A 15,669-nucleotide genomic window follows, 5' to 3' on the forward strand; every position below is an offset into this window, starting at 1 on the left:
GTTTTCTTTATTTCACCTGCTGTGATCTCTCTGAAGCCTGTTGCTTTCCCGATCCTTATTTCACCTGCTGTGATCTCTCCGGAGCCTGTTGCTTTCCCGATTTTCCTTATTTCACCTGCTGTGATCTCTCCAGAGCCTGTTGCTTTCCTATTTTCCTTATTTCACCTGCTGTGATCTCGCTGGAGCCTGTTGCTTTCCCTATTTTCCTTATTTCACCTGCTGTGATCTCTCCAGAGCCTGTTGCTTTCCCTATTTTCCTTAGTTCACCTGCTGTGATCTCTCCGGAGCCTGTTGCTTTCCCTATTTTCCTTATTTCACCTGCTGTGATCTCGCCGGAGCCTGTTGCTTTCCCTATTTTCCTTATTTCACCTGCTGTGATCTCTCCGGAGCCTGTTGCTTTCCCTATTTTCCTTATTTAACCTGCTGTGATCTTGCCGGAGCCTGTTACTTTCCCTGTTTTCCTTATTTAACCTGCTGTGATCTCGCCGGAGCCTGTTGCTTTCCTTATTTTCCTTATTTCACCTGCTGTGATCTCGTCGGAGCCTGTTGCGTTCCCTATTTTCCTTATTTCACCTGCTGTGATCTCGCTGGAGCCTGTTGCTTTCCTTATTTTCCTTATTTCACCTGCTGTGATCTCTCCGGAGCCTGTTGCTTTCCCTATTTTCCTTATTTCACCTACTGTGATCTCTCCGGAGCCTGTTGCTTTCCTTATTTTCCTTATTTCACCTGCTGTGATCTCTCCGGAGCCTGTTGCTTTCCCCGTTTTCCTTATTTCACTTGCTGTGATCTCTCCGGAGCCTGTTGCTGTCCCTATTTTCCTTATTTCACCTACTGTGATCTCCCTGTTGCTTTCCCTATTTTCCTTATTTCACCTGCTGTGATCTCTCTGGAGCCTGTTGCTTTCCCTATTTTCCTTATTTCACCTACTGTGATCTCTCCGGAGCCTGTTGCTTTCCCTATTTTCCTTATTTCACCTGCTGTGATCTCTCTGGAGCCTGTTGCTTTCCTTATTTTCCTTATTTCACCTGCTGTGATCTCGCCGGAGCCTGTTGCTTTCCCTATTTTCCTTTGCTTTCCCTATTTTCCTTATTTCACCTGCTGTGATCTCGCTGGAGCCTGTTGCTTTCCTTATTTCCCTTATTTCACCTGCTGTGATCTCTCCGGAGCCTGTTGCTTTCCCCGTTTTCCTTATTTCACCTGCTGTGATCTCTCCGGAGCCTGTTGCTTTCCTTATTTTCCTTATTTCACCTGCTGTGATCTCTCCGGAGCCTGTTGCTTTCCCTATTTTCCTTATTTCACCTGCTGTGATCTCTCCGGAGCCTGTTGCTTTCCCTATTTTCCTTATTTAACCTGCTGTGATCTCTCCGGAGCCTGTTGCTTTCCCCTTTTTCCTTATTTCACTTGCTGTGATTATTTCACCTGCTGTGATCTCTCTGAGCCTGCTGCTTTCCCTATTTTCCTTATTTCACCTGCTGTGATCTCGCTGGAGCCTGTTGCTTTCCTTATTTTCCTTATTTCACCTGCTGTGATCTCGCTGGAGCCTGTTGCTTTCCTTATTTTCCTTATTTCACCTGCTGTGATCTCTCTGAAGCCTGTTGCTTTCCCGATCCTTATTTCACCTGCTGTGATCTCGCCGGAGCCTGTTGCTTTCCCTGTTTTCCTTATTTCACCTGCTGTGATCTCTCCGGAGCCTGTTGCTTTCCCTATTTTCCTTATTTAACCTGCTGTGATCTCTCCGGAGCCTGTTGCTTTCCCCTTTTTCCTTATTTCACTTGCTGTGATCTCTCCGGAGCCTGTTGCTGTCCCTATTTTCCTTATTTCACCTGCTGTGATCTCTCTGGAGCCTGCTGCTTTCCTTATTTTCCTTATTTCACCTGCTGTGATCTCGCCGGAGCCTGTTGCTTTTCCTATTTTCCTTATTTCCCCTGCTGTGATCTCTCCGGAGCCAGTTGCTTTCCCTATTTTCCTTATTTCACCTGCTGTGATCTCGCCGGAGCCTGTTGCTTTTCCTATTTCCCCTGCTGTGATCTCGCCGGAGCCTGTTGCATTCCCTATTTTCCTTATTTCACCTGCTGTGATCTCGCCGGAGCCTGTTGCTTTTCCTATTTTCCTTATTTCCCCTGCTGTGATCTCGCCGGAGCCTGTTGCATTCCCTATTTTCCTTATTTCACCTGCTGTGATCTCGCTGGAGCCTGTTGCTTTCCTTATTTCCCTTATTTCACCTGCTGTGATCTCTCCGGAGCCTGTTGCTTTCCCTATTTTCCTTATTTCACCTGCTGTGATCTTGCCGGAGCCTGTTACTTTCCCTGTTTTCCTTATTTAACCTGCTGTGATCTCGCCGGAGCCTGTTGCTTTCCCTATTTTCCTTATTTAACCTGCTGTGATCTCGCCGGAGCCTGTTGCTTTCCTTATTTCCCTTATTTCACCTGCTGTGATCTCTCCGGAGCCTGTTGCGTTCCCTGTTTTCCTTATTTCACCTGCTGTGATCTCTCCGGAGCCTGTTGCTTTTCCTATTTTCCTTATTTCCCCTGCTGTGATCTCTCCGGAGCCGGTTGCTTTCCCTATTTTCCTTATTTCACCTGCTGTGATCTCGCCGGAGCCTGTTGCTTTCCCTATTTTCCTTATTTCACCTGCTGTGATCTCTCCGGAGCCTGTTGCTTTCCCTATTTTCCTTATTTCACCTGCTGTGATCTCTCCGGAGCCTGTTGCTTTCCCTATTTTCCTTATTTCACCTGCTGTGATCTCTCTGGAGCCTGTTGCTTTCTCTATTTTCCTTATTTCACCTGCTGTGATCTCTCCGGAGCCTGTTGCTTTCCCTATTTTCCTTATTTCACCTGCTGTGATCTCGTCGGAGCCTGTTGCGTTCCCTATTTTCCTTATTTCACCTGCTGTGATCTCTCCGGAGCCTTTTGCTTTCCTTATTTTCCTTATTTCACCTGCTGTGATCTCTCTGGAGCCTGTTGCTTTCCCTATTTTCCTATTTCACCTGCTGTGATCTCTCCGGAGCCTGTTGCTTTCCTTATTTTCCTTATTTCACCTGCTGTGATCTCTCCGGAGCCTGTTGCGTTCCCTGTTTTCCTTATTTCACCTGCTGTGATCTCTCCGGAGCCTGTTGCTTTCCTTATTTTCCTTATTTCACCTGCTGTGATCTCTCTGGAGCCTGTTGCGTTCCCTATTTTCCTTATTTCACCTGCTGTGATCTCGCTGGAGCCTGTTGGGTTCCCCATTTTCCTTAGTGCTGTTCTTACTATGTCTGTGGTGGGGTCCTCCTATTCTCAAATCACAGGCTGTGGCTGGGGCAGTACAGCTTCTGTGGGGTTTTCTTCATTCAGAAGCTGCTGGAAGTACTCCCTCCATCTGCCTCTGATGTCCTGTGGACTGGTGAGCACGTTGTTGCTGGCATCCCTGATGAAGGAAGGGTGTCTATGTTTTTTTATCCTTGTCTTGCTACTTAATATGGTTTTCTTTGTGCTATCTATTAACTTAGCTTCCATAAGTTGGCAAAATGCCTCTGATGCCTTGTTCGCTGTTAATGCAATTCCTTCTTAGCTTCTTTGTCAGCCAACCAGTTTCCTTCCTAGCCTGGTCTCTCTCTTCTATTCCCCCTTTGTCCTGCTCTCCTCTTTTCTTTTGAGGACTTCCTCAACTTCTGCATTCCATCACCAGCTTTCCTTATGTACCTTATTTCCAAACCAATCTCAGCTGCATACCTGTTCTATAGTCCTGACATATGCGGTTTGCAGGCACTACAATTCTTCAACTCCACCTATTTCCTCTCCTTAAGGTGCTAGAGCCCTGAATAATTCCTTGAATTATTCTGCTTTCTCCCCAATCAACTTCCAGGCCTTTGGCCTGATCTGTTGACCTCAGAGCCTTCTCTGACCACTGCTTGCAGCTGACTGTGGCAATCTGTGGTTTATGCTGTGGGCTGAATGTTTCACTGGGGGGGGGGGGGGGACTCTGCAATTGCCGATTCTACTCATGTCCTTTCCTAAGAGGAAGTATACCTGAGTTGCATTCTGGCCACTCTTGTATGTGATTCTGTGACTGTTTGAGCCACGTGTTAGCTACTATCAAGCCATTTGCCAAAGAGAAGTCTATAATGGCCTCTCCTTTACTCATGTTGCCCCACCCATGTGGACCCAGGCAGTCCTCATATCCTGTCCTATCTGTCCCAATATGTGCATTCAGGTCATCCATTTACACCAATATATGTTGTCTTGCTTTAGTAAGTTCTGCAACACCTGTCTGAATGTATTCTTTTTCTCACTATCACAACCCTGCTGTAGGGCATAATCTGAGATTATCAATAATGCCCCAGCGATAGGCTGGACTCGGATTGCCACGAGTCTGCCACTAATTCTGAGGACACTCCTCACTGTCTTCAGAAGCCTCTCCATCACAATTCCCACATCTAGCCTGTCCTCCTCCTGAACGGTAGATTCTCCATCCCAAGCCAAGTGGCTTTGTTGCACTGCCCTTCCATCTTCCCGCCTGGATGCACAGGATTTCTAGCCTCCTCCTTTTCATCAAGTCATCCACCTCCAAGCTACATCCGGTCAGTAAAGCTACTTTAAGTGTGGCAATTCTTAATTTATGTTTAGCATGTTGATTGGTTTTATGTCCAACTTTCACTCAGAGCTATCTCAGGTACCCCAAGCTGGGTAACTGGGTATGGGCTGGCCAGTAGCTTATTGACTCAGGGCTACTGGGCTTTATGACGGGAACACACTGGCCAACAGGGGCACATACACCCCTCCCACTGTTAGCATGGGTCCCTGACATAGGTTGGAGTAGGCTAGGTACTCCACCCACTTATCACAGGAAAACCCCCATGCCCATTTGGCAACACTGCTCAACAAGACTGAATCACCTAGAGCCATATTTTACACCATCGAATGGGTAGCCCTGGCATGGTGTACAATCTGTGCTCAGTGTTGTCCTTTCATGAGGATACTGCGCACTACATTAGAAGCCCCAAAGTGGATGGTTTATACAACTCTTCCCCCTATAGGGCACCACGTAGAGTCTGTTGTGCTGCCCACAGTTCCATTCTTTGGTGAGTCTGAGATGGAAACACTCAGCATGTTTTTCAGATGAGGGAGGAACCCCACAGATATATAAGGGGGAACCCTACAGATACATAAGGAGAACATACAAACTCCAGACAAGCACAGGCAGGAGGTCAGGATCAAATGTTGAATTTTTACCCAGGAATAAGTTGCCCTTTATCATGACTGAGCTGAGAACTGGTCTTCCACCGTTTCATACGCACTGCAATACATCTGATCAATGCAGGGTGCATCTTTGCACATCTGTAAGCATTCCATAATATAGGAGTAGGCAATGCTTTTTTTTTTGTAGTAATCTGACTGTGCCATACTTGGGTTCCTCAACAGTTTACAACTATTATGGCTTTCTCTTTCCCCATATGTCAATAACATTTTGTTCCATATGACTTTCTTCTACTACCTGTTGGTAACATGCCATATTCTGCTGCATGACTTTTTTCTAGATGGCTATAAAGTCTCACAAAACGACACAGGCAAAAAGGTATTAACTAATGACCAAGGCCAGTGGAAGAGACCCAAACTTTAATGTAAAATGTACAAAAACCAATACAAGCTCCAGTGCTTCGGCCAAAAATGCCTTTCAAGAGTCAAAAAGCACACCAGCAAACAAATACATCACTACATCAAAAAATCCACCAATAAAAATTATTCAAATAAACAATCAAATAAAAATAAAATCAAATAAAATAAAACAATTCAGTTCAAGACTTAAGAACCCTATACTTCCACTAATCAGCTAGCCAAGGATGACAGACATGACATGGCCAGAAATAATTGGTATAGTAACATTAGAGGTGGACCTGGAAATAAAGAAAATAAAATTATGTATTTTGTTACAGAGCATACTATTTTTACTGATATTTCTAATCCTGTGAATAATTACTGGGACTTTTTATTTAAAGATAAGAGTTTAGTTGGTTGCTCCCTGATGTGATTTATATACCTAAGGAGTTGTACAGTTGTAGTAAAGAAGGGGTAGTATATGTGCCCTGAAGTGCCCATGTAATCTTTTTTACATAGGAGAAACAAAAAGAACATTTAGAACTAGGCTTTTAGAACATCTCAGGGACATAAAAAAACCAAAGGGTGGAAAATTCAGTTGCCATGCACTTTTCTTTGCGCCATAATGGAGTAAAACTTCTTCAGGGTACCATATTAGAAAAGGTAAGTTTTTATGGATAGTGACTTAAACAGAAGCTACTTTTTAAAGAGAATTTACTTATTCTGAAATATGGTACTCTGACCCCGTAATGGCCTAAATTTAGAATGCATTTGGAAAGTGTTTTTATAGAGTCTAGGGTTCTTGAACTGAACCGTTTTATTTTACTTGATTTTTTTTTATTTAATTGAATTATATTTATTGGTGGATTTTTTTAATGCAGTGATTCATTTAATTGTTAGCTGGTGGTGTGCTTTTTTACTCTTGAAAGGCCTTTTTGACCGAGGCGCTAGAGCTTGTATTGGTTTTTGTACATTTTACAATAAAGTTTGGGTTTCTTTCACTGGCTTTGGTCATTATTTAATCACTACAAACTCTGCCTGCATCAATTCCAGTATAGAATGTATATACTGTTGGAAGGCAAGTTACCTCTCTTTATAGTTCTTAGGACAGCTTCACTGTAAAGGAGTATCCTTTTTTTCCTGTTAACCAGGTTAGTGTCAGTCTGAGATGTGCATACAAATAACCTACTTGTGTAAAGGTCAAAAGATCATAACATCTTTAGCTAAAATGTAAAGTTAGGTGGACCTGGACTTTTCCGTTAAGGAACTTCTCAATTTCTCTGCCACTTCATCCCATTTCATATCACCCACATTAGAGCTTCTTATTGTTTCTTTAAATTCTTCTATCCATTTAGCATCCTTGTTATGCTCAACAGGATTTTCATAAGTCAGTCTCCAAAATGAACGTATTTCTTATCTGAGCGGGTTTCTATTAGTTTTTGTTTCCCAGTTCTTAACAGCAGAGGGAATGCCACTGTAGATCCTGCCTTGTGATGTGGTGAACACAAGAACACCAAGTCTTCAACTTTTTAGGCATCAAAGGTGAGGTAATTCCCATTAATCATGTTATGGTGAATTTCCAAACTCTGTGAGCAGTAGAAAAGAACTCGGGGTGGGGGGGGGCAAGTGTTTTATGACTGATGCCATGTCAAATAGGCAGAAGATGAAAAAAAGCTGCAGGCCTGGTAAATCCTACCAATCAAGTACAGTGGCACTAGGGTCAGTGGACCACTAGGCTCCAACAATCATCTGGGCTAAACTGCAAACACAATAGTCTTGTGTGCCCCAAAACAGTAAATGTTGGCACAGCAGACCCACAGAATGTGTCAATTATAAATGAAAACTATTGGAAGTGAGACAATGTACTGTGCTGCTCCACTAACGGTACAATGACCAAAGTCTGCATGTAGAGTTACCCGGGAAAAGTCCAGTAGGATCCATCTTATTCTGTGTTGATCAAAAAGAATCCCTAGTCCTTTCGGAACCAGGTGTTTCTAGAACAAGAAAGCCCATTATTTAAGAATTTTAGACCTACTAGCTCCGACTGCACTAGTGCAGGACTAGGCTGGCATGTGCAGGATGACAGTGAACAGTTAGGAGTGCAGGTATCACCCCACTCAATGCAGCCCGGCACGCACATGCTGCAAATAGTGCAATGTCTGGCCAGGAGTTTTGTGTGGGGTACCATGCATGTACCTCCTGGCAGCAGCTAAAAATGGCATTTCACCAACAAGGACTGGGGATAAACAGCAAAAAACAAGTTTACCACCCTCCCTGTAGATAATGGCACCAATCTCAACATATGACACTTACCCCCAAGAGAAAAGATGGGCTGGTGGTCTCTCACCTCTGGTAGGAACAAATACATCCAATGGGTGTGCGAAAGTGTGGCTTGATCACTACGAAGCTGGGGCACAAAACAAAAAGAACTTCACACCCAATCTACGATGGAAAGTTGGAATGTTTAATGCTGATAATGGCATAAGGAAGAGAGCCAGTCTCCAATATGGGCAGTTCTGAATGCATGGCAAAGGGTCTGAAAGGTGTCTTAGGCAGACAGAAGAAAATTTAATCCATGTTGTGTTCTTCGAGATAGGGTATTAAAAAAGTCAGTCTAAGACACCTGCTTATAAAGTTTTATAGACTTGGGTGTAAAGGAGGCAAGGCTGATTCAGCACTAAAGGGCTTTGGAGACCATAGGTATGTTACCTGCCCATATGAATTTGGTGTCATCCTTAATCAGATGGGACTCATTTAAAAAAAGAAAATGAATTGAACTTTGTTCTTTATCAAAATTGTAATAAACTTTCAATAAAACATACCTGTTCCGACCTGTGTGCCCACCGAAATTACATCAGATATAGAAACTGCAGCACTTTTATCATCCTCATCTTCAACTGCTTTGGACTGTCCCTCTTTAGTTTTCTGAAAGGAAACAACCATCTGTTTATCTAAAACTGTAATTTCACATGTGCATCTTTCTCATATGTTCAACATTCCAGTTTAGAATAACCCGATATGATAAGTAGTACAACTAGGAAGCAACATAGCTATTTCTTGCCATGTAAGATGAAGTGAGATGAAGTCTTCTGTAACTGGTAATTTATGGCCTTCTTCAGTTATCCACACAGCTCAACATTATTCTATCCTGCCTACAAGATGGGTGCACATCAAGGTATCATGATTAACAATTAGGCATGTACTTACCAAAACCTTCAATCAGAGTTGTTGCTTTTTCATTTGTCTTCAACCTGTGGTTCGGATCCAACTCGGCCGCATACCACAGCTCTAAGATCTGAAAAATCTGAGCTCCTCCCCTACCCATAATGCCCTGGTCTCCCTTCATCCTACAGATAAAGTTTGCTGCTGACAAGTTAACTATTTGTGCACCATACAAGGTAATAAACACATGTCCCCGAAAAGAACAGAACAAAGAGTACTTCAGGAGCTCAGATACAGGAATGTCCAGAAAAATATCCAACCGATCCCAAAAAAAAATTTTTGGAAAGGGGGGGTGGAAGGAGAGAAGTTTGAAGCCAAATGATAAAGCAACAACTCACATGGTACATTATGGTAAGTACATAACTTCTTTATCTGAAGGTGTTTTTCATTTGATCTTCAACCTGTGGGATAGAGTCCCCAGCTACACAACTCTTGGGAAGCCCTTACTGAAGAATATTCCTGAGCACTGCAAAGCCAAAGGAGACCCTGTTCCTGGAAAAAATGCCCAATTTGTAATGAGATAGAAAAGTATGTGAATCTGACCAAGTAGCCACACAGCAAATATCAATAGGAATGCTAGACCAGAAAGCAGCAGAAGTGGATACTAACCTAGTAAAATGGACTTTGATGGGTACAGGTAAGGGTATTCCTCTAATGGCATTAACCAGTGATGTGCAGCTTGTAAGCCAATTAGCAGAGTAACTTTGGAAAATGGTTTCCCAAAATTAGTCTTCAAATATGAAAAAAAAGCTGGTCAGACTTCCTGAAGTGTTTAGTTCTATCCAAATGAAAACATAATTGCCTACGTACATCTAGCATATAGAGTTTGTATTCCCCTTTGTTTTGGAAATTGGGGAAGAAAACTTGGATATAGACTACCTGATTAATGTTAGCATCAGATGCAACCTTGGGCAGGAAAGAAGGGTTGGTACACAAAGTCACTCTATCCTTGTGTAAGATCAAGTAGGGTGGCTTAATAAACAAAGCTTGAAATTCAGACACTCCTTTTAGATGCAGTGATGGCTACTAAGAAAGCAGTCTTCCATGACAAAAGCTTCAAGTCAGCCTTAGCTGCTGGTTCAAAGGGAGACACAACCAAAGCCAGCAAAGACCATGGTAAGGTCCCATGGAGGAGTGGGATCAATGAAGGGAGGGAGAAGAAAGGTGCCCTTAAGGAAAGTTTTGCACAACTGGGAAGAGACCAAAGGTAATGAATTTTCTCCAACGTGGGACTGCTGCCAATTGTATCTTCATAATAGAAAAACTAGCTCCGTTACAAAAAAAAGAAGTTATGTTCTTACCATAACGTTTCATCTGTGTTGTTCATCTTCATTCATTCATTACCGATGGGTATCGGTTTCGTCCACAGAACTGAGATGGCCATTATAATAAGCTCACGTCAGCCAAAAAACTCTTGAGCTAAGCTTACCCATACTGCCCCCTCTATCACCTCAGATCAAGTTTTCCCGTAAGAAAGAAAGCGGAAGCTTTATTTATTTATATTATTTATTTATTTATTTATTTATTGCAGTTGGTTTGCCAGGATAGTCCATTGGGCCTTGAAGAAAAAAGCTCAAAAACAGAAAATAGAAATACATTAACATTTGCTCCAAAACAGAAAATAGATATACATTAACATTTTATAAATTTTTCTAGATATGATGAACTAAAAAACAATGATGATATATTTTAAGCAGTACAAGCATTGGTGCACAAATCAATGAAAGGAGAAATACACACACACATGCAGTTAAAAGAAAGAACACACATAGTGAATAAGGTAGTAGATTATGTTATATTAAAGGGCATTTAGTAGAGTTGGTTGTCTATACAGCATGCCGGTAAATAACATTAATTTGGTTTTGGTGGCATTAAGAGCTAGATGATTGCTAAGCATCCATTGCTCTGTGGAAGAAAAGGCATCTGAGTAAGTTTTTTTAGAGTGGGGATGGAAGAGGCAGAGCAGATGACATAAAGATATTGAAGAGTAGAGGACCAGTATAGAGCCTTGTGGAACTGTTGGAAGATAGCTAGAGAACCAGTTCAAAGAGGGAGGAGGATAGGTAGAGTTTGAGAGTTTAGTTAATGAAGGAGAGAAGGGCAGTCATGGTGCTGGTGATTAGGTCTGAAACCGGAGGAGTTGAAGTTGTACACATTTTTCAAGGATTTTGCAATGGGGGACAGGAGTATGATATATGCTTGTTTCCAAATTTGGGGAACTGAGCCTAAGATGCTGATGGATAGGCAAGACTTAATGTGGGGTGATATAGGTGAGGATGGAAATTTGTGCAGAAAGGGGGTATAGTGGGGGAGGTGGATGAGGAGATACTGGGGGGGTTGGTGTGGGGGTGTTAGATGTAGTGGAGGAGAGAGAGAGAGGTGGTTTTTGGAACAGGTCAGGTAATAAGAAAATTGAATTGGGAGCATTAGGATTTATCCGAGCAACTTCCCTATCATGGAGCCTGGACTAAATCTGAACCTCCAGGAGCATTTTGGAGCGGGTAGGAGGGTGGGATGTAATGAATGAATGAACATGAACAACACAGATGGAACGCTATGGTAAGAACATAACTTATCTGATGTTGTTCATCTTCATTCATTCCTTTCTGATGGGACAGAATCCCTAGCTACTGCTTGTCCTGGGAGGCCCTATGGAAGGATATTCCTGAGCACCACTGAATCAAAGGATGCTCTCTCCCTTGAGACCAACTCCAATTTGTAATGAATGATAAAGGTTTGAGGGGTAGTCCATGTTGCTGCTGCACAAATGTCATCCATGGAAGCTCTTGAATGGAAGGCAATAGATGCTGTAACTGATCTGGTTGTATGCACTTCGACCTTAGTTGGTAGGAGAACTTTGTTTTGTTGGTAGGTAAAGGAAATACAATCTCTCAGCCATTTAACTAAAGTTACCTTAGACACAGATTTTCCCAATTTTGGTCCTGAGGAGGATACGAATAACTGATCAGATTTTCGTAGTGATTTAGTCCTGTCCAAGTAGAAATATAATTGTCTATGCACATTAAGTAAATGCATGCAATATTCTTCTTTATTAGAAAAATAAAAGACTGACAGGTGAGTTGTTTAATAGTCAGATCGGAACTAACTTTGGGTAAGGAGGTATTAGTGCAGAGTGATACTCTGTCTTTATGGAAAACCACGTAAGGACGGTTTAGGAGGGATTAGTGCAGAGTGATACTCTGTCTTTATGGAAAACCATGCAAGGACGTTTTAGGAGGGATTAGTGCAGAGTGATACTCTGTCTTTATGGAAAACCACACAAGGACATTTTATGCACAAAGTTTGTAGATTAGATACTCGCCTTGCTGAGGTAATAGCTACCAGGAATAGTTTTTCAGGATAGAAATTTCATATCATGAGTGGCAGCAGGCTCGAAAGGAAGATGAGTCAAGGATAGAAGAACCAATGCCAAATTCCATGGCTCGATTGTCTCTTTGAAGGGTGGTCTAATGTGCGTGACAGCTTTCAAAAATGTTTTACAGAGTCGGTGAGATATCAAGGACGAGTCCTGGAAGCCATTGTGGAAGTTTGAGATGGTAGCCAGGTGTACTCGAACAGTCAAAGCTGCTGCTCCCAAATGGAAGAGGTTTGATAAATAGTCCAGTACAGAACTCACCGGAGCTGAGGAGGGGTCAAGTCTTTTCTCTAGAGACCAAATTATTAATCTTTTCCATTTGCCAAGGTAAAGTTTCCTGGTGGATGGTTTGTGGGAAGCCAGAATAATGTTTTGTACAGAGAAGGATAAATTATTCTGCCTGGCAATTACTGGAAGTGGAAGTGGAGGAACTCTATATGTTCAGAAGGATCAACCCTTCCGGGTGTGACAGCAATTCGGGAGTTGGATCTAGAATCCACAGTAGGAGTAGGTGAGGCTAAAGGAAGGGAAACCAAACTTGTTGGGGCCAATACGGTGCAATGAGGATTACTCTGCTTCTCAACCAAAGAGCTTTCTTTAGAAACTGCAGGATCAGGGAAGAGGGAAAAAGGCATAAAGAAGTCCCATGGGCCAATCGTGTATTAGAGCGTCCCTTGTAGACTCACCCTGAGAGGGGATTAGGGCAAAGTAGTGGCTGCATTTGTGGGGGACCCAAATAGATTGCAGCAAGGCTGGCCTCAGTGACTGAAGATCTTCGTCGCTATGACAGGGTTGAGGGACCACTTGTGAGGCAGGAGAATGCATCTGCTCAGCTCGTCTGCAATTACGTTGGAATCCCGGGGAATGTGCATTCCTATCAGAAAACGATTGGAAGATATCACCTATTGCCAAATTCTCATGGCTTCTCAACACAACGGGTAAGATTTGGTTCCACCTTGTTTGCTGATATACCAGACTACCGCCAAGTTGTCCGACTGGATAGCAAATGTCCCTGATGGGTGGACAGACTGGAACGCTTGCAATGCTAGAAGCACTGCCCTCAGTTCTAGAACACTGATATGCAGGTTGGCCTCCACGGGGGACTAAGTGCCTTGGACTGTTTTTCCCTGGAAATGCCCCCCCACCCCATCAGGTAAGCCTCCGTGGTCACTATGGCCTTGGGCAGAGAGGGGGAGAAGGGACAACTCCATAGTTCTTTTTCTGGTTTCATCCACCAAATTAAGTCTTGTTTGCATCGATTTGTTATGTGGATCTGAAAGAATATAGGATGAGTTAGAGGGGGCCACTGTAGCAGTGTCATGTGTAATCTTGCTAGGGGACTATAGTAATCGATGCTGCCATTGATCCTAGTAGCTGAAGGACTGCCCAAGCTGAAACCTCGTCCTGAGGGAGTATCCCCTGGAGTTGAGACCTTAGTCTTTGTAGCCTGTGAAGGGGCAGGGCGACTAGGTGTTGAAAGTTGCCCCTATGAATTTCAGATTTTGAGTAGGACTCAATTTGGACTTTTCATTTATTGAAATCCCGAAGGATCTTGCTAGCTTTACGGTGTAATGTAAGGCTGTAATCAGCAGATGCTTGGTAGGGGCATTAAGGACCTAATCGCCTAAATATGGAAACACCCGGAATCCTTGCAGTCTCAAGTGAGCGGTTACCACCGCCATGCATTTGGTGAACACTCTGGGGGCTGTAGAGAGACCAGAGGGCAGTGCTCAGAACTGGTAGTGATTGGCTCCCAGCAGGAAGTGGAGGAATCTCCTGGAGCATTTGTCCATTTTTATGTGGTAATACACATCCTAAAGATCTAGTGAGCACATCCAATAGTCTTTCTCCAGTAAAGGAAGGACAGACTGAACCGGGACCATGCAGAATTTTGTCCGACAAACTTATTTAGAATGCTCAGGTCCAACATTGGCCTCCAGTCCACTGTCCTTTTTGGCATTAAAAAGAACCTTGAGTAAAATCCAGATTCTATCTGGTCTGGTGGGACTGTTTGGATGACTCTTTTTAGAAGCAGCTTTTATATTTCTGAGCTGCTGCTTCCTGCTGACTGGGTGGGATGTTGGGAATTTGCCTTTGTGGCTTCGGGAAAGAATCGAAAGGGATGTGATAACCTCTGGTAATTATCGTCTGCACCCAAGAATCTGTTATGGATTGCCAGGCAAGGTGGTGCAGAGAAAATCGTCCCCCGACTGCTTTCAGAGGTAAGCAATTGGGCTGCTTTTCAGTAGTGCTGATAGGGTTTGTCCAGAGAAAGTCCCTAGCTCCTGAATATGTGGACCCCCTCTGGTTCTGGAGGGGCATCTTCCTGATGAGTTACACCCTCTGCTCTGGGGGGGGACGACGACTCCCCATGTGTGTCGTGGAAAGGGCCCTGGGCTTTCTTGTACCACATCTTTCCACTTCTTTGATTCCTAGAGAAGGATAGTTGGGGGGGGGGGGTGGAAAAATGGACGCCCACAGTAGACTAGGTCTTGCCGTCCTTTTCACACCTGGCTAATGTGTCTTACCTTTGGGCCAAAGAGAGTGGAAGCTTCCATGGGAGCATTGAGAAAGGAAGACTTAAAGGGGTCTTCAAATTCACATAAGCACATCCAGCCATGACATCTCATGACAATGCCTGCACCCGCTGCTCTAGCCATCCCTTCCGTAGAATGAGAAATCAACCGCATGGACAAATTAGATATGGACTCCAGGGTGGCAAGCTGTGAGGCAACTTTGTCACGTACCTCATCAGATACTGCTCCTGCTAGGGTTCTGTGATGAGGTCTCTCTGGAGACGGGTAAAATGTGCTAAGTAATTCAAGGACCGCATGGCAAAGGTCAATGAAGCATATATCCAACTTCCCTAACCTGTCCATCACGAGAGACTCCCTGTTTGGGGGCTGGACAGTAGGACTCTCCTCAGCAAGTTCTTTCCTAGTGACCGCTGCCACCACCATAGCGTCTACTGGGAAGCCTTTGTACCAATGGGGGTGATCTTGTGGAGGGGACAGAATTTTGTCTGGTCTCTGGGGGATAGGTTCAATGGTGTCAGGATTCTTCCAACACTGCACAATGAGCTGAACTATATAATCTGCAGACTGGGTCACCTAGGAAGTAGAGGGTCGAGCACAGAAAGCCTGCAAGAATACAGACTCCTCAGAGGAAGGGGTGGTGGGCTTCCAGTCTCCCCGCTGCTTTAAAATTTCTGGAATGACTCCAAAGGAGACAACCTCAGCTTGTGACTGTGGGGACCCTTCCCCTTCATCATAACCTGCATCTTCGGTAAGGGATTCTTCACGGGAATCCACCTGCTTCTTCTTGCATGATCTCTTACGGGGTACCTCCTCAGCGGGGGCATCTGAAGAGGACTCTGAAGAGTGGGTGCCCTGTGGAAGGGTATCTTGAGGTTCCCGTGCTCGATGTCTGAGAGTAGCGGACTGTCAGCTGTGGTTCACAAGACATGTATATGTGGCATTCCGGCACCGAAGGAACCAT

At 43.8% G+C, this 15,669-nt stretch overlaps 1 protein-coding gene across 1 annotated transcript in view; it reads right to left on the bottom strand.

Moving 5' to 3' along the window:
- Positions 1-15,669, bottom strand: part of LOC122815091 (RNA helicase Mov10l1-like) — a 1,410,002-nt gene that overhangs the window by 189,773 nt on the left and 1,204,560 nt on the right. The window contains exon 15 of the mRNA XM_044087332.1: positions 8,396-8,498. Coding sequence (XP_043943267.1) covers positions 8,396-8,498 — 103 coding nt within the window. The remainder of the gene's footprint in view (positions 1-8,395; positions 8,499-15,669) is intronic.

Source organism: Protopterus annectens, chromosome 11.part0 (assembly GCF_019279795.1).
Source record: "Protopterus annectens isolate FY-2018-M chromosome 11.part0, PAN1.0, whole genome shotgun sequence".
Classification (NCBI taxonomy): Eukaryota; Metazoa; Chordata; order Ceratodontiformes; family Protopteridae; genus Protopterus; species Protopterus annectens.